The sequence below is a fragment of the Ranitomeya imitator genome, chromosome 9 (genome assembly GCF_032444005.1).
Source record: "Ranitomeya imitator isolate aRanImi1 chromosome 9, aRanImi1.pri, whole genome shotgun sequence".
NCBI classification, from domain to species: domain Eukaryota; kingdom Metazoa; phylum Chordata; class Amphibia; order Anura; family Dendrobatidae; genus Ranitomeya; species Ranitomeya imitator.
The window spans coordinates 47,373,249-47,395,969 of NC_091290.1; the positions used below are offsets into that span (position 1 = coordinate 47,373,249).

Here is a 22,721-nt window from a genome sequence, read left to right on the forward strand (position 1 = left end):
TCCCTAATGTTTTGTAAATTTATCAACGCAAATCCACCTACTACTTTTTACATTATATTGATATTTTATTATGATTGTTTATATTTCACAACGCTTTACAGACATCATCTGGGGCTCACAATCTACATTCCATGTAAGTATACAAACATATAAAAAGACATAACAATAGGGCAATCCAAAAATTGTACATAATAAAGTACTGTAATTCTTAGTTGAATATAACTAAAAATATTTTTTGGGATAAAATTGATCAGAGGTCAATAAGGAGGATTTCAAGATAGGGAAAGCTCATGTCATAATAAAAACTACTGTATGTGATTCCCTCCTTACTCCAGCATGCGTTTCGCTTCTGGCTTTCTCAAGAGGCAATCCCTATCAGTGTCTTTGGATTCTGGGAAAAAGTAAAGCACATGAAGGAAACCCACACAATACAAGGAGAACATACAAACTCCTAGCAGATGTTATCCTTGGTGGGATTTGGACCATTTGAACCCAGGATCCCTGTGCTACAAAATATATGTGCTAACCACTGAGCCACCGTGCTGCTGAAAAACTCGTGTAATCATTTTATCAGAAGCAGAAAACACTCACACTTGAAGATGTGTAGATAACATTGGTGAAACAAGTCTCTGAAGAGCTCACTCCGCACTTCTCGAATGTTCCCATCACACTTCCTCCATCGGGAAAGTTAGGGCTCTAATGAAAATAAGACAAAAATGAGCAATAATGAAGAACAAAACCAAACATGGAGATTATCAAGGTGACTACAAAAATTTAGCTGTGATTGAACGTTGTCTTGTTAGGGGCATTTATCTTTAGAATACATCTAAACACTAATAGTAAAATAAGATTTATGTTCTAGAGGATTCTGTATTTATTGTGGCCCGATTAATAACTACAAGAAAGATTACATGGTGCCCAGTGAGATGGAGAAGGAGAGGAGAAAGAAAGAAAGAGAGAGAAAGAAAGAGAAGGAAATGGGTTGAAAAAAAGAGAGAGAGGAAAGAGAGGGAGAGGAAAAAAAGAGGGAGAGGGAGAGAAAAGAGAGGGAGAGAAAGAAAGAGAGGGAGAGAAAGAAAGAAAGAAAGAAGGAAAGAAAGAAAGAAAGAAAGAAGGAAAGAAAGAAAGAAAGAAAGAAGGAAAGAAAAAGAAAGAAAGAAAAAAGAAAAAAAAGAAAGAAAAAAGAAATGGGTTTTAAAAACTACTTAATATTTCAAGTTATAAGTATGGGGCTTAGGAGTCCGGTATCAGTGGTTGCACCATCACAGAAAATGTATCTACAGTATGTCTCCAGTTCAGGACTGTGTCACTTCCATCACATGTACACTTAAATTATTTATGAATACCTAACTTACCGTGACCAAGGCATAAATACAAGCTCCATGAAATCGATACGTGTCAGTATCAAATGTAGTGACAACAGAGCCCCCTTCTATGGAACATCTACCTGGACAGGGAGTATTTTCGCAGGCCCACTGCCCCATTTGGCACTCACTGCAATAAAAAAAACCTTGTAGAGCTTGTATTTAGCATTACAATGATACACTATGTCAAAGAACGAATTGTAAGGAGTTACATTAGCGCTTACAGAGGCTGCTGTATTCTTTGGTCTGTAAATTATGAAGCCATAGCAGCTTGCACCGTTCACACTTGCTGTATTCTCTTCGGAAGTGTTAGTCAGTTTCTTATTATATACTATTGGAGGTGATGACGGCCTCCATATTTTGGCTGAGCAATCCTCCTTTCATCAACCTAAGGTTGTATCCTACCTGCACTTTAAATTTCTAGGCTTTCAGCCTGAGATAGTTATATTTGCCGAATATTCTGGTCAATTCATGCGAGCCCACCAGCCATGACAAGGCATACATTTCGTTAATGGGACCCTAAACCTAATAATTAATCAGAGGGCTATATAATCAGAGCTAGCATCGCTGTCTCTGCCTTCGTACAAATTGGACATGAAGAGGAAGACAGAGATCAGCCGTAGCCCCGACTCCCCCTTCATGTTAACCGGAGGGGAGTATAATTTTTTTTTATTTTATCAGGGTTAAACATTAAGATCAAGAAGGGGTTGTCCTAGTAGTGGACAACCCTTTTAACTGTGGAAATCTTCCCTTTGTCCATCTCCATACCCATACACCTTAGCGTTTCCTATCTATCTACAAAGAAGAAACAGCAACTGGAGACAGCACACCAAAAACTAGTGTAAAAGTGTTTTTTAATTGCTCATTGTGGTGATTTTTCAGTTCAGAAATTTGAGGTTTGAGAATGGTTCACATTTCTAAACTGGAATGTTGCTACAGTGGGCCATTAAAAACAACATTTTACACTAATTTTGGTGTGCTGCCTCCAGTTGCTGTTTTTGTTTTTATCCGGATGGTTTGGTTGTAGCCAGGGAGGCTTTGCACCTTCATTGTTCAGGGGCTTCTTTCGTTTTTTTTTCTATCTATCTATCTATCTATCTATCTATCTATCTATCTATCTATCTATCTATCTATCTATCTATCTATCTACAGTATACAGTAGCTATCACATGGTTTCAGTGCAGAAATACGAATATATTATGCTTTTGGATTATAGCAATCAAGACATCTTTTACACTCAATAGCTGGAAACTATTGTCTGTGTCTTTTGTGGTTTTATTGCTCAAGAGTTAATCATGGATAATTGCATAACAATGGGAACCTCAGAGACTCAGAAGCAATGAAAGCTTGTAACCCAATAATGGTGTTTTGAGCCAAAGCTAAAAAACTCTGATGGCACAGACGTCTGAGAACCGATTACCGGCACTTATCTGCCGGTTACATTGCCTCATGATGGAATTGAGAGATTCGCATATTTCCCACTTGTCATGATATATTCTAGTGTGAATCGGATAAGGAAGTTGTGATATTACGTAACCCATTGTGAAAGGTGAAGGTATTGAATAGTAAACTGAACAAATAGGGAAATTAGTAATAACTGGCGTGGTTTATTTGCCACATCATGTTATACTCTATCTTGTAAAAACATTTGTATTGTACTTAATTATCAGTAATTTTACTTGGCTAGTCCCTTGGTTCCTAACCAATGTCACACGTACTTAGATAAGTCTCTAAGGGTATTGCTGCTCTCATGTTGTACTTTTAATAGGCAGCACAAAATCGGAGCCTAGGGGTAGCTTGATAGAATTCCTTGCAGCTGCCAAAATGCGTATACGATTAGGAAATGCCATATCGTTAAAATCAGATTCATATTTCCTAAATAACTATAAAAAATCCTGACTTATCCTTGTACTGAGAAGCCTACGCAATGGGCAAGCATTTCCTCTTTCAGGCAAAACAGGTTTTAGCTTTTCTGTGTAGATTGCATCAGGGTTAGCAGAGTCATCTCATTATCTATCATTTGAGGGCAGGTGATTTAATGACAGCTGACAGTTCTAGGCTAAGTGCCGGATACCTTCCCCATGGATAGCATTCAAATCAGGCTCCATTCACACAGATAATTCTCTGTAAGCAACTCTCCTACCACTCCATTGTCTTTAGGAAATCTCCTCCTGAATTATTCTCAACATTAACTCCCATTTCTTGGAGCCGTCATAATGCACACACACGGTCAAAATGCCTACAAAGGTGGTACGGGAAAGACAAATGTTTCTCCAATATGGCCACCATTAGAAATAGGTTACTTCTGCATTATTTTAGGTCACAAAGGTCTAATTCTCTTTCTTTGTCCTCTCTGTAAGGAATAAATCACTTGGGGCACAATGGAGAGAACAATTTTCACCATTATTTTTTTTTTTCAAACTCACCAAACACTACACTCAGTGCGAATATGATCTCCTGGGCTATAAACTTCTCCATTGAAAAAACAGGGGCAGTCGCTGACTTGGACACAGGTGGAATTTTCCGAAAGGTCGTCAAGGACAGTTCCTGGAAAATGTATATAAATATGTTAGTATCATGTTATAATAATGAATGCCTGCTCTGGGCACATGGGTTAAAATCTATGGGATTTAATTTTTATTTTTTTAAAGAATGTTTTTATGAGCATTTTTCAGATTACAAAAACGCATAAAATATATAAACAAAGGAAATAGAGTAATAAATGGTTGATTTGACAAAAGAAAAACGATCTATATATAACCTTTATGATATAAGTCAATGAAGTAATATAAATTACTGTAAAATAGGTCAACGAACAGGAAAGTAAACAATGGCGTGAAATGAGCGTCAATAACAATTGTCCATGTTTCCTCTCTCCCACCAATGGGAATTATAGTGATTGTGGAGGAAATAGTAGTAGAGAATATCGTAATAGAGGAACTCATCCTCATGGTGCGTGGTTTTGTGTCTCCATGTCACAGGCATAGCCAGTAGTGCAGAACTAAGGTAACATTATCGGAGGACCTCCCGTCAACATCCTTTGTTGAAGCCATGTGGTTGGTCCAAAACTATCTTCTCTTGCAAGGATTTATGAATGTATTGACATAAATGTTCTGTAAAACTCTCCCATATGTCAAAGAAATTTTGAACTTTGTTCCTTTTGAAGAGACTCCTCCACCCAGCCCATCTTTATCAAAAAGGCAAATGTTTCCAAAAACAATTTGTATGGAGGGGATTGCGGACTGAGCCATATGTGAAAAATTGTTTTGGATCCTGCTGCTTCTACCATGTATAAATGTTTCCTTATGCCAGGATTGCTTTGATATGTTTCACCATCCAGATATCCGAAAATAGCCTATATAGGACCAAAGGGGGCAAAATTGGTCAGTTGATTAGATACAAAAGCATGGATCTTTGTCCAAAAAGACTGTATTTCTGCTACAGGTCAATCTCGGAGGCATTACACTTGAAACAATTTGATGTAGGGAAAATGCCCATACTCTGTCTTCCTATAGGGGTAATATAGGCCCAATGACGGAGATTGAGAAGCATTTCTATAGGAAGAAACTCATGGCTATTATAACCAATTGCAGTAAAGAAGGCACTAGGCCGAAACGCGCGTTGGGGTGGTGGCAACACGGTCCCTCAGGTAATTAAACTGACAGTCCACATTACTTTTCCTTATTGATCTTCCTCTGTACTCATTTTTGATGTTGTAATATGACAGCTATGTTAGATGAGATTGTGCTCAGTGCATGCTCATTTCCAAAACATACTTATTATGTTGTGGATATACATTGTTATGATTATTTGCTCAATGCACTTGCACTTTTTGAGCTGATTAGTAGGCTTACACTTTTTATACTGTGTGGACATACAATACATGTTGGGTACTGTGTTGTCACCTTTTTTGTTGAATCCTTGTCATTTCATTGCTATCCCTATTATGTTTTTTATATTATGTAATTTTACTCTTGTTTAAACAAAGTAAATATCTTTTATAATTGGTTCTTGTAGTGCTGTTCTCTTATAGGATTTCTCAATCAATTGCAGTAAGTACTGATGGTGTAGTGAGCTCTGGTATATCCCTCGACCATTTGGTTAATGATATTGACTGGCAGACACGGTCTATTGGTTTGTTAAGAAGCTTATAATACCTTGATATTTGGCTTTTTGAGAACTGAGATTGTGAAAAGAATATCCTTAATTGTGGATTCGCCTCTGTGTCAGTAAGCGATTGATCTTTTTAATAAATTGCTTTGGGAAAATGAAATATTTACTGTTTTGGCCTCTATCAGTAACAAGTTTTACTGTTAGACAGTTTTGGGAAATTAAGTCCACTCTCTCCTTAAATTAATAAATCGGCTGTCTGTCATTGAGCCCTTGCAGCTTGTAAGTGGAGTCTCGTTACAATAACCTCATCACAAAGTACACCATGCTTTTTACTCAGAGGTCAGCAATGTGGGCAAACCAAACAGCCACTGCTCATAATTTTATTTCAGCTGTAACACTGGTGAGACCCTGATTCCAGTGATGTGTCACTTACTGTGATGCTAGCTGTAGTTTTCAAAAACAAGTTTTATTAGCAGGAGATTATCACTAGAGGACTAGTAAACCTGTTGCCGGGTAGTCCTCCATATTCATGAGCTCTGTATAACACATCACTGATTGGCAGCTTCCTTCCAATTCACAGTGTACACAGACAGTTGCCAATCAGTGGTGTGGGCGGGGTTATACAGGGCTCAGCATTTAGAGAACTGCTAGATCTGCAGTAGAGAAAACTGTGATTTTATAAAAACTGTGGCATGCAGCCCAGTAAGTGACACGTCGCTGAAATGTGTAGAAACGGATCCATTAGAAATAGAACAAAAGTGAAAAGCAAACTTTTATGTTTTTAAACAGATCAGTTTTTTGTTTGATAAATCCATTAAAAAACTGAAACTTTAGTTTCCATCTTGCATCTGTTTTTGCTCCATTTTTATATAATACCGGATCTGTTTCAAACAGATGACATCTGGACTTGTGAACAGAGCCTTAGCTGCATCTTAGCGGAGTGGTTACGTTGGACTTTATCTTTAGGGTGACCTGATATCATAAATTGAGATTCTGAGAAATCAGCTCTCCTAATTTATGTAGATGATTGTGTGTCTAAATATGCAAATTGCCTCTTATTTATTGAGAAAGTGAATCAGAGTGAGCCACAATATCTCCAATTCTGCACATTGTCTGTAGCCTCGCCACCTGCAGTGGGTTGGCGCATCACACGAGGGACTGACATATCACTGGTGCAACCTGTACAGCCGGGGGCCCTCTCCCAGCTCCAAAGCTGATGGAATTGGGCATGATGATGAGTTATTGGACTGGAAAGGGCCCGTACACTGTTCTTGCACAGGGGCCTCTTCTGTCTCTGTCACTGACGCATCATACATATGATTAATATATGCACCCTGTGGTCGGCGCTCACAGCACACGTGCAATTCTGCTACATAGCAGCGAACAGCAGATCGCTGCTATGTAGCAGAGGCGATCGAGTTGTGCCAGCTTCTAGCCTCCCATGGAGGCTATTGAAGCATGGGAAAAGTAAAAAAAAAAAAAAAGTTAAAAAAATGTGAAAAAAATAAAATAAAATATAAAAATTTAAATCACCCCCCTTTCGCCCCAATCAAAATAAATCAATAAAAAAAAATCAAATCTACACATATTTGGTATCGCCGCGCTCAGAATCGCCCGATCTATCAATTAAAAAAAAGCATTAACCTGATCGCTAAACAGCGTAGCGAGAAAAAAATTAAAAACGCCAGAATTATGTTTTTTTGGTCGCCGCGACATTGCATTAAAATGCAATAACGGGCGATCAAAAGAACGTATCTGCACCAAAATTCTATCATTAAAAACGTCATCTCGGCACGCAAAAAATAAGCCCTCAACCGACCCCAGATCATGAAAAATGGAGACGCTACGAGTATCGGAAAATGGCGCTTTTTTTTTTTTTTTTTTTTAGCAAAGTTTGGAATTTTTTTTCACCACTTAGGTAAAAAATAACCTAGTCATGTTAGGTGTCTATGAACTCGTACTGACCTGGAGAATCATAATGTCAGGTCAGTTTTAGCATTTAGTGAACCTAGCAAAAAAGCCAAACAAAAAACAAGTGTGGGATTGCACTTTTTTTGCAATTTCACCGCACTTGGAATTTTTTTCCCGTTTTCTAGTACAAGACATGCTAAAACCAATGATGTCGTTCAAAAGTACAACTCGTCCTGCAAAAAATAAGCCCTCACATGGCCAAATTGACGGAAAAATAAAAAAGTTATGGCTCTGGGAAGGAGGGGAGTGAAAAACGAACACGGAAAAACGAAAACTCCCAAGGTCATGAAGGGGTTAAAAGCAATGTCACGCTCATGGAATATGCAAAAACGTTCGATCCACCGAAGACAAAGATGTACTTTGCACCCTCGATCTGCTGTTGATAAATGATGAAGATCCCTAGTGAAGTATTCCCATTTTGTTAAAGTCCTACCTGATGGACAGAAGCATCCATACACGCAGTGTAAATTGCAGGTATATTGGGGGTTGGAGCATGTAGGGCTGCATGGACTCGCACATTCTTCGTACATCTGGTTGGACAGACAAGCATCCAAGGCTACATAAGAAAGCAAAGTATTTTATTACAACAGCGTAAGCATAAAGTAAGAAATTCAAAATCCTTAACGATAGTTCACCACTTGACTATAACTTTTGTATAATAACACAGTTCTCCCCATTTTTTAGTCCCTATCTGACACCATTGCTCAGGTACAATTGCAAACTTTGCACCCCGGTATTAAAAGTTTGGTTCCTGTACTACATTGAAAGTATTTAGAACGTTTAGCTAAAATTTGTTGACAAACTTTTAAATTAAATTATTCATCTATCATCACAGGTGTGGCAACAATATTGTCCCATGTAGGAAATTGGAAGCAAAAATGATGAATTGCAAAACACAGCAACATAATAGTCTGCCACAGTAACCCGATGCAGAATAAACATGAAATTATCCAGAAATGACTGAACGCCACCCACTTAATCACTTATTGTCATGTATTTATACGTGCTGGGTCATGGAAGGGATAGCGGGATATTTAGACACAGGGCTCAGTAGAGCATGAACCTTTACCCAGGTGAAGAAAAGCAACCCTAAGGCTTTTTTCTTAAGAGTACTCACAACATAAGTTCTTGTTTCTCCAATTGTTTATTGGTTGGAAGCAAAGGGCACATCGGGTAGAATATTCTGAGAGAGTGGCGCATGCGCAATTTTTGTCCCCAGGAGCATCACATTGTTGCAAGTCTTGTTGGCATCGTTTAAGAAATTGGGTTTTGTCAATGAGACAAGAAGAAGAAACTTGTTGAAGAAGCTCTAAACATTGATTTACCTATGGGAAACACGTTAAATAATATGGGTAATACCACAGAAATCCAAGGGATATCTTCACTAAGAAGAAGTCCTATTTAACACAATGTGTCCACAAAGCCAAGGTGCAGCTCCAAAGATGAATAAACTCTGATGCATGTAGACATATATTGATGTCCACGAAAAAAAGCAACACTCTGGATCAACACTATGGGATTATAGATTAAGCTTCATGGATATTTTTTCAATTATGTTACCATATAGGAAATTTTAGTACATGACAACAGGGTTAAAGTATAGCCTGTCTGTTGTTTGGAGCCTTGGATACACAAAGGGTTTCAGAGGAGCTAAATACACAAAATTATATTAATAAAATTGATTGATACACTTTTCTTTATTTTTGAACGGATGGGAAGTGTATAGTGTACACACTCCTTAAAAATACCTTCTACCCAATTTTCCGGGTTGAGCGGGACACACAATGCAATAGTGGCTGCAGAGAGGAATAAAACTTTTCTTTTTTAATGTCGCCTCTCCGTTACAGGGATATTAGCACTCAAAGTATTGGCACCTAATGAGTTAACTTTAGTTTAGTCAAGAAGGGTGTTGTCAGATAGTTTTCACTGGGGGCGTGCCCTGCTTCTCCCTGTATGAGTTGCTCTCTGATAATACTCACTTGGACTGAACAAATTAGGTGCCAAATACTTTTATTGCAAATATCTCTGCAACAGAGAAGAAAAATAAAAAAAATCAACACAAACCAAAATTTTTCATAGCTCTACGCAGCCACTATTACATCGTGTCCAGTTCTCGATGAAAAATTTGATGAAAGGTCCTCTCCATTTTAACCATATGCTCCGATTAAGTGATGTTGTTTGAGAAAATGGAAATTTAGCGTAAATTCAAGAAAAATATGACTTACATATTGATTGCTGTTTAAGATGCTTCTCTGTGGCACATGAAGAGGACAAATGTCATTGGGGTCATCTATCTGTTGCAAGTTGGCATACTGGTATGGTGTCAACATTTTCTCTAAAAAAATGCAAAGAAGATTAATTACAAAGGTAGAGAATCAATACTTTTAATTAGGTATGATTTAAATGTCAGGAATAATTATAGTTTGTGATGGGTACAGGGAGGCATGGCAGGCTACGCTTACCGATAAGATGAAGATAAAGATATCTTGACACACTTGAGTCATTTTTTTTAACCAAAAGAACATCCTTCGTTCATGTGACTCTATGGATATGTTTGGTGTAGGTTTTGGGAGCATTTCTAGTGCTTATGGGAAAACGTAGATACACCACTATGTATGAGTAGTACCTTGGCCATAACTAAAGACTCAGGTGAAGGTCGTGAGAAGTTTCAAAGGTTCAGAATACAAAATCTAAAAACTTACCATTGACCACAAAGTCATCTTTGTGAATACCGTTAAAGTTTCCGCAAAGCCCACAAGTTCTGTTCATGTACTTCCTGTCAACTTCTACCTGTTTGTAAAAAAATAAGAAACTTTTTATTTTACTCACATGACTCCATTAATTCCACGGCATTTTACACACATCATCATGTCTGTCCGCATTGGGGCTCACAATCTAAATTCCCTATCACTATGTCTTTGAAGCATCAGGGAACTTGCAGGAAAACCAGGCAAAAACGGGGAGAACATACACTTGCAGATGTTGTCCTGGGTGACATTTGAACTCAGGACCCTAGCAAAGCTACAGTGCTAACCACTGAGACACCATGTTATCCTTGTCAAGCTTTTATCAAATTGAAAAGCTATAAAGAACAATTATTTGAAAACGGATTGCATTGATTAAATTTTACGATTTTATCGTATAAAAGTAAAAGAGGTAGCAGTAAAAATGAGCTTGCATTTTCTAAAATAGGCCCAAGAAGAACATCATTGAGAAGTGGGGAATAGGGATCAGTATAAAATTCCCAAGTCTATTGTGTCTTAATTATTACATACGTGATACTTAAATATATTGTTTAATGATTTTAAGTTCACTGTAATATAAAAAACAAACAGACAAACAAAAAAAACTATTTCTTGCTCATATACAAAGCCAATGAATTGTAAAGTATAGTGGAATATGTTGGCCTTATATAATGAAATTATTATTATTAATAATAATATTGCCATTAAACGGTATTCCCAAATAGTCTCTTGTGCAGCTCAGAGCTATGCAGTTTTGTCACTTCCTGGTTTCTGGGAGTAGTTAGTAGTGGCTTGCGCTGAGTCTACATTGCTATCACTGAATTTACACATAGTAATAACTGGGCATTTGAACAAGCACACAGTTCTGGACAGTGAGAGCCATGATTAGGTGACCTGTTGTGAAAGGTGCCACTGGTGATTTTGCAAGATTTATAACTGTATCTCTATTCAGAAACTGACAGTGAGGGTTAACTACAAAATCTTATGAAAGCATAGAAGTAGAAGCCCAAAATTTAAAGGAAATATCTTTATTGAACATTGTGGTAGGACTTTGTTCTACTGTGTATCCAATTGATTCTGATATACATCTTTGAAGTCTGCTATCTGTTATTATATATTGACACCATTGCTATGTCTATGTGTGTTTGATGCCACCTTCATTACCTATGGATTTTTTGACTGCTCAAGGAGATTGTCTCTTATTTGGCCCTATGTCTGACACTCTATTTTTAAAAGTTTTATATGTCTATTAATTGTTCAATAAAGATATTTCCTTTATATTTTGGGCTTATACTCCTATGCCTTCATAAAATTTTTGTAGTTAACCATATGGGAGAGCCTTCACAAGTTTTGCTCCATTAGCTGAGAGAGAAAAGAAGGGAGGTGAGTAGATAACTCATATATAAAAGTCAATTGTCTAGACTCTAAAAATAGCTGATTGGTATGTTAGGAGTTAACTCCTCTCCTGGAAATGTAACCAGTGTGCACAGTGGGCCATGGTCTTGGCAGGCACTAGTGGAAACCATGGAAACCAGCTGCACTCTATCAAAGACAATAGCTGTCATTGGTCCAGAATGTCAGCAGATAGAAAAAGCAACTCAATGGCAAACTTGCTTATTTTTATGCTGTTTAAGGCTTCTTTCACACTAGCGTCGGGCCCGGCCCGTCGCAGTGCGTCGGGCCGAGGTTACCGACGCTAGCGTTGCCTCCGCCGCACAACGGGTGCAGCGGATGCTGCTTTTCAGCGCATCCGCTGCCCCATTGTGAGGTGCGGGGAGGTGGGGGAGGAGTTCCGGCCGCGCATGCGCGGTCGGAAAAGACGGTCCGTCGGCTGCAAAAAATGTTACATGGAACGTTTTTTGCGGCCGACGGTTGGCCGAAAAACGGCGCGACCGTCGCGCGACGGTTGCGACGTGTGGCAATCCGTCGCAATGCGTCGCGTAATGTTAGTCAATGGAGAAAAAACGCATCCTGCAAACACTTTTGCAGGATGCGTTTTTTCTGCAAAACGACGCATTGTGACGGATTCAAGTTAACGCTAGTGTGAAAGTAGCCTAAGTAGTTAAAACAATTTAAGAATTTGTGAATACACATTTAATGATAAAGTGTAGCTAGAATGCATTTAGAAAGAGCACTGTCAAAATCCTGACACTTTACAAATTTCTCTTTCATCGGTAGTTATAGATATTGAATGAGAACATATACAATAAAAATGGAAATGGCAAACTACGATCATCAAATAAGTATCTGTCAGCTCGATAAAAAACCTTTTAGCACTATAATTCATTCATTTTTTCATTTACTTAATATGTTTTTAAAGCGTCAACGTTTCCGCAGCGTCTTACAGACATTGTCATCACTGTCCCCACTGGGGTTCATAGTCTAAATTATCTATCAAGTATGGCTTTTGTAGTATGCGAGGAAATCCACGCAAACATAACATGGAAAACCATGTAGTTGTTGCCATTAACTGGCTAGGACACTAGCGCAGCAGGGCTTTTGTGTTGAACTCTGAGCCACCACATTGTATACTTTTGCACTATTCATGTGTGTCCTATGTCTGAAATATACAACCTTACTTACCATAAGATTACTGTCACTGCTCCAGGTTACTATGAGCTCAAAATCTTTTTGTTTGGCATACAGCTTGGTTATAGCTCCAGTTTTGAAAATTTCAATGCCCCCAGTGGTGTAAGGCAAACTAATTGTCCTAAAAAAAAGAGAGCAAAGAAATAAAAAATAAATAAACTTTGCAGCACATCAAGGTCCAAAGAATATAGACAAACACCATGCAATAAATTGCCTCCTTTCACTGTATCCTAAAAGTTGAACACATATTTCCTTTACGTCACTGTAGACTTACTTTCCCAAAATTGTTATTGTGTTTCCAGTGACGACCACGTTGACCGTTCCAACCTGTATCATAATTCTGGTAATGGACCTTCCACCGGATCGCTGAACTTGGATGTTGAACTCTGGATTGTTATTGTTGCAGACGGTAGCAAAAACATAGTTGCAGGATCCTTTGAACTCATAGAGGTCATTGTCAAAAGTAATAAAATGATCGTTCCCCCATGTAGAACATATTCCTTTATTGGAACCTGAAGAAATTTAAGATGGTCAATTATAATGTCGTTGCTGTGCACTTAATAGTTTGACCCTAAAGGACCGGAAATGAACAGTTTTCCACACCATCCCTCAGAAAAGAGTGGTTTGCAAGGAGTCCCAGAAGCCAGACCTATGGTAATCAGTTGTTTGGTGAGATGTCTCCAAGATATGTTATTGGACAACACCTTTGAAAAAATGTTCCACTGTGTACCTTTTGAAAATATATAAAACTTTTGTATAACAGTCTGATAAAAGTCTGGATCACATGTCCCACCAACTCCGTTTCTGTCTCTTTGCTTGAGAAGGGAGATGTTGGAATCTCATTAGAGTGGTGTGTCAAGGGTTATCTTAATAACTAAGTCAGCCCCTTATTTGTCTTGACCAATGCATAGAAAAAGAAGGGTTGGCTTTTGAAATGAACATCCAGCATTTAATCATACACGTATATATGGAAGGAGTTTGTATGTTCTCCCCATGTTTGCGTGGGTTTCTTCTGGGTTCTCTGGTTTCCCACACTCTCCAAAGCTATACTGATAGGGAATCTAGATTATGAGCCACAATCGGGACAGTGATGTTTGTAAAGTGCTGTGCAATTAAAGGCACTAAAAAATAGAAAAATAGTAAAAAAAATAATCATTTGATTGGGGCTGAAATCTGTGACTGCTGCTTTTTCTCTTGCCTTTGGGTTACATTTGGAAATAAGTACATTAGTAAGTTTCATATATTTAAAACAAGAACATGGCATTGCATACTTTTTCTTTTAATGAACAACCCCTTTAATTTTTAATAAATCCTACACGGTGAACCTCTCCAACCTCTTTGCAATAAACACGTCTGATCTATACCAGATTGGTTTCAGATGTGATATCCTTTTTCTTAAATTCTTGGTATATTGTCCTTGCTCATTGACAGGACCACCCTTTTGGAAGACCATTATTCAGCAAATTTGTGCTGTTTTCTGTATTTTATTTTTAAACCATATTGTATATTAAATATATATTTTTTCTAATAGTACTAGGTCATGTTCACACATTCACTATTTGGTCAGTATTTCATGTCAGTATTTACAAGCCAAAACTAGGAGTGGGTGATAAATACAGAAGTGGTGCATATGTTTCTATTATACTTTTCCTCTGATTGTTCCACTCCAGGCTTTGGCCGCGCAGGGCCGCGCTTAGTAACCCGATGTTTACCCTGGTTACCATTGTAAATGTAAAAAAAAAACCACATACTCACATTCCGGTGCCTGTCACGTCCCCCGGCGTCCGCTTCCCTGCACTCCTCCTGCATCCTGTGTAAGCGCCGGCCGTAAAGCAGAGCGGTGACGTCACCGCTGTGCTCTGCTTTAAGGCCAGCCGGCGCTGACACAGGATGCAGAAGGAGTGCAGGGAAGCGGATGTCGGGGGACGTGACAGGCACCGGAATGTGAGTATGTGTTTTTTTTTTAACTTTTACAATGGTAACCAGGGTAAACATCGGGTTACTAAGCGCGGCCCTGTGCTTAGTAACCCGATATTTACCCTGGTTACCAGTGAACACATCGCTGGATCGGCGTCACACACGCCGATTCAGCGATGTCAGCGGGTGATCCAGAGACAAAATAAAGTTCTGGCCTTTTAGGTCCGACCAGCGATGTCACAGCAGGATCCAGATCGCTGCTGCGTGTCAAACACAACGAGATCGCTATCCAGGACGCTGCAACGTCACGGATCGCTATCGTTATCGTTGTAATGTTGTTCAGTGTGAAGGTGCCTTTAGAGTAGCTTTTACTGGGAACAATTTAATGATTGAATTAATTGATCTATGTTTAAGATAGTCAAATGAAACTTACAACTTGAGTAGTTTGCAGGGCCTACTTCCAGACCACCAAAGAAGTAATTATCTAGAAAGTAAAAAAAAAAATTTAGACATTTTTGCTTTGTTACATTTTTCTACATATTTTTTGCAGCTGCTGTTTTTGCATAACAGTACTTCAGTTATGATCACTAGAGATGAACAATCCCAAAATTATACGTTCGGCGTTCGTACGGGACAGTTAGTGTTCGATGCTAAATGCTGAACACGGACTTTTCCCGAAAGTCCTTTTCAATGCTAGGAGTTCCTTGGACTTCCGTTAGAGAGAGAGAAAGAGAGATTTTTCCAGATTCAGAGTTCGCGTCTCCATTGTTTTAAACGGAGTTCGGGTTCTGGTTCAAGTTTGGGTACAGTTCTGATACCTGAACCAAACTTTGGACTAACGTTCGGGTTGGGCTCCAGAACCTGAACTTATCACCTATCTGCCACAGCCAGAGGTTGAGTACCAGGATTAGACTGTGAAGCTAAGTAGTAATGTTCAAGTTCACATTTTCAGTATAATTGCATGTTAAAGGGTCTGTCTGCTTTGGATAATAGCCTCTTGTTAGAAGGGTCCTTGATGAAAGGCAGGCGAGCAATTTGTTAAACAAACCCTATGGGGATGAATCAATTCTTATCAACAGATTACCCACATGGGCAAAAAATGCTATCTTAAGGATCCTTGATCAAACTTGACTTTTATTGAATTAACTTAATATCTATAGAAGTGAGTTCTAATTATTAAAAACATATGTGGATATATATTACTATATATTCTAATATTAGAGTGAGGCCCTATCAGTCAGAGAATGTATTCCTTATCTACCAGTATAATTATATAAGCTGAATTAATTCATCATAGATTCCCTGTCCCTGACTATCATGACTGCAGCCCATGAATTGGCATTGAATTAGTAAAGGTAAGTATATTCCAATAAATATATATCCACATACGCTTTTAATATAGAGCCCATAATTTCCCCAACATGTTTCACCTAGAAAGGCATCATCAAGGGATTGAGGCTATAAAGATGAAAGTCTGACCACAAAATATTCCCCCGCTGAGATCCCAGATGACCAGCTGTAAACTTTGAGTCTTGCGTTTTCCTGTAGTGCCACCACTGGCGAAATTAGGCATTACACAGTCTACATTTACATCAATGAGTGATGTCTGTGTAATGCGTCATCACTCTGGGCATGAGGAAAGGACCCTGAAAAAGATGATCCCCCTCTTTTAATCCTGATGAGGTGAGTGAAATTGTTTTTCTAACTAAACAACCTCTTTACATGTACAGAAAGGTATTAACTCATATGAATTGTCCCTAGTAGCAGGCAATAGGATTCAAATCAATGTCAAATGGACATGTCTCCCGTTGGACATGTGACAAAAACAGTTTACTGAGGGATCACCTGTGACTCTAGTTGACGAGTCCTACCCTGGAGAGCACTAGAAGTCAACATTTTTCTTTTTACACCAGGATATCCATCCAAACTGAACCACCAACGTGTTGATATATCAATGACGTATTGCTGGGATGTTTAACATTATTTTAATGCAATTTAAATGGCATGAAATAGTTAAATGATATAGTTCCACTTACCATCAATAGAATCATATTCTGTCTCTATTGGATCCGTTGTGTCTATAAACGGTAAAAATACAAATATTACACTCCAGATAATGAGCCCTTGAACTGTCTAAGCATATGGATAGTGAGGCTGCTGAAATGGCATCCATATCATAGAATCATAGCATCATAGAATGTTAGGGTTGGAAGGGACCTGAAGGGTATTTGTGTCCAACCCCCTGCTCAAAGCAGGATTCACTAAACCATCTCAGACAGATGTCTGTCCAGCCTCTGTTTGGAGACTTCCATTGAAGGAGAACTCACCACCTCTCCTGGCAGCCTGTTCCACTCATATATGTATATAAATATATATGTGTGTTACTATATGAGCAAACATAGTTGCACTATCGGCATTTCTGCATAATGAAGAGTTTTTGTACATCATCTGATTTGATTGGATATCAAAATGTCTGTTCAAACAAAGCAGGGGCGCTTGGTGCACACTTGTTGTGCATTTTTCCACTTACTTGCTTTCCTTCTATCTCCATCCTCCTCTTCCTTGATTGACAGGTCTGTTTTTATAGCAACCAGAGAAGTATGGAAATAGATGGAATCGAAGTAGGTGGGAAGGCACACTGAACTATTTGGCACCACCAAGGGTGCACTGAGTGCCCGTGCTTGGTTTGAAGAGTCATTTTGTGCTGATAGACTTTAAAGCAAACCTGCCGTCAGCATATTACAAACCTAAGCAATGGCATGTGAGCGAAGAACCTTTCTTAGAGAAATTCAGTGTTGAAGTTTTAGATGCAAGTGCAGCAGTTGGGCCCTGCATGTCCAGTCCCGCTTTCCTGCCTTTCTCCCTTTTCCCTGCCTGCCTCCAGTCTTCAACGTCTCTGACAAACAGCTCACTCTCAGTGATCCTCCTCCACTGCCTGAGATTTTGCGCCGGAGCTCTTATTACCCTGGTGGACTCTCCTCAGAAGTGGGTGATGCGTGCGCAGTAAGCTCCTGATGACATTGCAAGAGCTGGAGTATTGACCTATGCATGGGCCGCCCCCTCTGAGGAGATAAGCTGGGGCAATGACAGTGCCTTCTCAGAAATCTCCAAATCTCGGGCAGTGGAGGCAGATCACTGATACAAGAGTGACCTGTCTGTCGGAGACCAGAAGATGGCAGAGGGCGAGGAAAAAGAAGAGGGAAAAGACACCTGTAGGGGCATTGTCTGCCCCTTGACCTTGTGACAAAAACATAAATGCCCTTGCTACAAGTAAGGCACGGCTTTAAGAAGGATGAAAGGCTCTTCACTCCCATGCCAATAGTTATGGGCGTAATATCCTGATGACTGCTTCACTTTACGATAACAAAGTAGTAGGTAATATAAGGTAAAAACAAAAATGGTTACACCCGTGTTGGTCAGTAATTTGGCTTTGAAAAAAGGGCGATAAATAGAGATGGATAGTAGATAGTTAAGAGATAGATAATAGATAGAAAGATAATAGATAGATAATAGACAAATAAATAGATAGATATATGATAGATAGAAATATAGATAATAGATAGACAGATAATAATTAAAGAAAATTTGGCAGAACTACAAAAAAAAAGGCCAGGCACAATAAAACCTATTAAGATGATGTTCAAACCCCCAAAATAGAAAATCAGAAAAAAAGAAGAAAATTAAAAAAAAATTCAGAAAAAAAACAGAAAAAAACTTAAGAAAGACAGGGAAATCTGCTGAAACGTTGCTGCTAATAAAGTAAAGTCACATTTTTTCACTTTAATTTTTGGAGTGCTGCCTGTTTTTTCCTGATTTTCTAGATAGATAGGTAGATAGATAATAGATGGATAGATAGATAGATAGATAGATAGATAGATAGATAGATAGATAGATAGATAGATCACATGGGAGACAATTCATTATTTAGTTTAACATCTTCATGGAAACAGTCGATGTGTAAATGTACTCACCATTGGAAAGTGGAATCAAATACTGCTGAAATACTGGTAAAAGAAAAGCATATAGAAGGTTATTTTGTATTGGAATTTATTACTTAATTGTCAAATAATAATTTGATGAATGATTAAACTGCCAAGTCCTCATTGAGGATACAGCATGAAAACATTAAATCCATTATTACGCTCAAACAGCTATAAAACCCCATAGTGATGTGGGTGTCGGTTATCATGATGTTGTCTTCTGTGCAGAAATACAAAGTCCTGCATCTAGGTGCTGTAGTAATCATCTCTCTCTATCAGTACAGTAGCAGGAAACGTTCCAAGCTTGTACTGAAAAAGTAGTAATTCCACTTGGGGTGGGGATCACAAGACAGATGTCTCCACATCCGAGAAAGGAAGTCCGATTATTTTGATCTGAGTTTGATCGGCGTGGCATCAGTTTTTCTCAGACGTGGAAAGAAAAAAAAAGTATCTTCATCTTCTCCATTCTATCAGTCTGTGAAAATCTACCTGTGATATGCTATTGGTCCGCAGTAAACAACGGCGACATACATGATTTTCAAGTTTATGGGTCTGTGGAAAAAATTGGACTGCACGTGGATGTCAGCCGAGTGTGGTCCAATTTTTTCCACAGACCCATAAACTTGCATTCCCAATTTTGACCCAAAACTCAGATGAAAATCTTAAATGTCACAGTTGTTTTCCACTGATCAAAGGCCCATGGAAAATCACTGATAGCACTTGTATCAAAAAATCGGACATGTGCACAAGCCATCAGCGACATTATGTAGAGCTTTTTTCCCTCTTTCCACAACAGAAAACTATGAAGGGAAATATTTTTTTTAGTTGAAAAGGAGCATGAATTTCCATCTTCAGTAAAAAAAAAATAAGTGAAACGTTTTCACAAAGCACAAAAAGTGAATGTTTTCATCTGCTGACAGTCGTCCATATTCCTTTAATATTACATTTTTACAATTTTGTCTTTTCAGAAGTCTTTACTAACTCATAAATATGAGTACTAGTTATGTGAATAAACTAAAGTATTTTTGATCGCCATATAGATTGTTACATACTGTAAATGTAGTCACTAGTAGATCATTCGCTATGTAATGTTTGATCCTATCTGTACTACGGCCCATGTGGTAAAGTAAATAAAATATGCCTATAATACTAAATATATCAATTAACGTAAAATTTTTCCTTTTTTCTGTGTCATTATTTGTACGATTTTTCTTCGGTTCATGAATCTTAAGAAGATTTCCTTGTATTCAGTGATGCCCGCTACAAGGCACTTCCACCTCTGTGATCTAAATCTGTGAATAATCACTTATGCCCATGTTATTTTCCTCTTTAAATATACACAGCTGCTGCTCACAAAATTAGAATATCATCAAAAAGTTAATTTATTTCAGTTCTTCAATACAAAAAGTATATAGAATCATCATTACAAACAGAGTGATCTATTTCTAGTTGATGATTAATGTTGATGATTTTGGCTTACAACCAATGAAAACCCAAAAGTCATTATCTTTGTAAATTAAAGGCTTCCTAAGCATTTAAAAAGGTCTCCTAGTCTGTTTCAGTAGGCTCCACAATCATGGGGAAGACTGCTGACTTGACAGCTAGAGATGTCCAGAAGGCAGTCATTGACACACTCCACAAGGAGGGTAAGCCACAAAAGGTCATTGCAAAAGAAGATGGCTGTTCACAGAGTGATGTATCCAAGCATATTAATGGAAAGTTGAGTGGAAGGAAAATGTGTGGTAGAAAAAGGTGCACAAGCAACCGGCATAACTGCAGCCTTGAAAGGATTGTTAAGAAAAGACCATTCAAAAATTCGGGGGAGATTCACAAAGAGTGGAATGCTGCTGGAGTCATTTCTTCAAGAGCCACCACACACAGACGTCTCCAGGACATGGGGTACAAGTGTCACATTCCTTGTGATAAGCCACTCTGACCAATAGACAACGCCAGAAGCATCTTACCTGGGCCAGCAGAAAAAGAACAGGACTGTTGCTCAGTGGTCAAAGGTGTTGTTTTCATATGAAAGTAAATTTTGTATTTCAAGATCCTAGAGTCAGGAGGAAGAGTTGAGAGGCACAGAATCCAAGTCTAGTGTGAAGTTTCCACAATCATTGATGGTTTGGGGAGCCATGTCATCTGTTGGTGTAGGTCCACTGTGTTTTATCAAGACCAAAGTCAGCGCAGCCATCTACCAGAAAATTTTAGAGCACTTCATGCTTCCCTCTGCTGAAAAGCTTTTCGGAGACGGAAATTTAATTCTCCAGCAGGACTTGGCACCTGTCCACACTGCCAAAAGTACCTATACCTGGTTTTAAAACAACAGTATCGCTGTGCTTGATTGGCCAGCAAATTCGCTTGACCTTAACCCCATAGAGAATCTATAGGGTATTGTCACAAGGAAGATAGAGACAACAGAACCAACAATGCAGACGAGCTGAATGCTGCTATCAAAGCAACCTGGGTTTCCATAACACCTCAGCAGTGCCACAGACTGATCGCCTCCATGCCAAGCTGCATTTATGCAGTAATTGATGCCAAAAGAGCCCCGACCAAGTATTGAGTGCATTTACTGATCATACAGTTCAGTAGGCCAACATTTTGGATTTTAAAATAATTTTTCAAGCTGGTGTTATAAACATTCTAATTTACTGAGATAATGACTTGTGAGTCTGCAAGCCATAATCATCAACATTAACAGAATTAAACACTTGAAATACATCACTCTGTTTGTAATGACTCTATATAATATATGAGATTCACTTTTTGTATTAAAGAACTGAAATAAATTAACTTTTTTTATGATATTCTAATTTTGAGAGAAGCACACACACACACACACACATATATATATATATATATGTATATATATATATATATATATATATATATATATACGGTATATATATATTTTTTGTAAAGCCAACCCCTTTGCTTTTCACTACCTAATTTCATCAAGTAGCCGAGTAGCCGAATCTGGAAGGATTGAAGTAAAGGGACCCTTGTTCTCCTTTTAGGACCCTTTTCCGTGGCTCAGACTTATTCGAGATTTATGGCATATCCAATGGAAATTCCACAATTATCAAAAATAGAAATATATTTTTAAATACCTTTACAAAAAAAATCTAAACAAATTCTTAATAAATGATGAAAGTGAAATACAGCCTTCATTGTTAGAAGATACTAAATAATCTTTATAAAAAAAAAAACAACAGAAAACTATTATCCCAGTAGTCCACATGGAAATATAATAAAACACCAAGGAGAAGAAGAGGTTGTTCAATCCAAAATAGAAAGCAAAATGATGAAGGCCTCCAGACACATTGGACATAACCCACTGATATCAATGGGATCATCTGACGGGTATTGGGGCCTCCTAACTGTACCCCAACTGGATCTACCCCAGCAAAATCTGATCTTTTAGTTCTCCTAATTGATAAGCTGATACTGGAGAAGTCTGGCAGTTACTTTCTTAAAAAAAAACACACCACTTTCACACTACTTTCTTATACAGAACCTCTTGGCGTAGCCGAGTCGAACGGTCCTGCATATTGAAGAGATAGAGAAGATAGCTGTCGGTCCAACGATCATACGTCAGACAGCTATCTAACATGTATGGAGGCCTTAAAGCAAGAGGTCCAATGACATTTTCTAGAATAAGAATATTTTAGAATGCATGAAAGTAATATACAGAAAATATAAAATCCAATCAATATAAATGAAGTGTACTCACTCAATCTATTGTTTGGACTTGAATCTGCAAAAAAGATAAATCAAGTTAAAATATCAATTTATTCAACTGCCTTCTGTACACGTACCAAGACACATAGATTAAAAAAAATCAAATAATATTTATACTGTATAATTTTTCAATTTAAAAGAAATCTGCGCTTTCTTAAATATTCAATGATTGTAGGTGCCTACCACATGTATTCATTTTAGCAGTTACTGGCAATTAACACTCCTGATCTTATTACATTTTGTTTTGCAACTTTTAATGATTAAAAAAATAAAAATAAAATCAAAAACATTTTCAACACGTC

The 22,721-nt window shown here is 38.1% G+C and overlaps 1 protein-coding gene across 1 annotated transcript in view; it reads right to left on the minus strand.

The window, feature by feature from the left end:
• The window catches only part of LOC138648601 (mucin-6), a 105,059-nt gene that overhangs the window by 52,293 nt on the left and 30,045 nt on the right, over positions 1-22,721 (minus strand). Inside the window, exons 3-16 of the mRNA XM_069738387.1 lie at positions 22,412-22,435; positions 22,219-22,329; positions 18,670-18,702; positions 16,735-16,776; positions 15,132-15,182; positions 13,056-13,293; positions 12,776-12,902; positions 10,151-10,238; positions 9,674-9,783; positions 8,566-8,773; positions 7,882-8,004; positions 3,791-3,911; positions 1,356-1,494; positions 592-696 (exon numbers count right to left, since the gene is read on the minus strand). Of these exons, the coding sequence (XP_069594488.1) occupies positions 592-696; positions 1,356-1,494; positions 3,791-3,911; positions 7,882-8,004; positions 8,566-8,773; positions 9,674-9,783; positions 10,151-10,238; positions 12,776-12,902; positions 13,056-13,293; positions 15,132-15,182; positions 16,735-16,776; positions 18,670-18,702; positions 22,219-22,329; positions 22,412-22,435 (1,520 nt within the window). The remainder of the gene's footprint in view (positions 1-591; positions 697-1,355; positions 1,495-3,790; positions 3,912-7,881; positions 8,005-8,565; positions 8,774-9,673; positions 9,784-10,150; positions 10,239-12,775; positions 12,903-13,055; positions 13,294-15,131; positions 15,183-16,734; positions 16,777-18,669; positions 18,703-22,218; positions 22,330-22,411; positions 22,436-22,721) is intronic.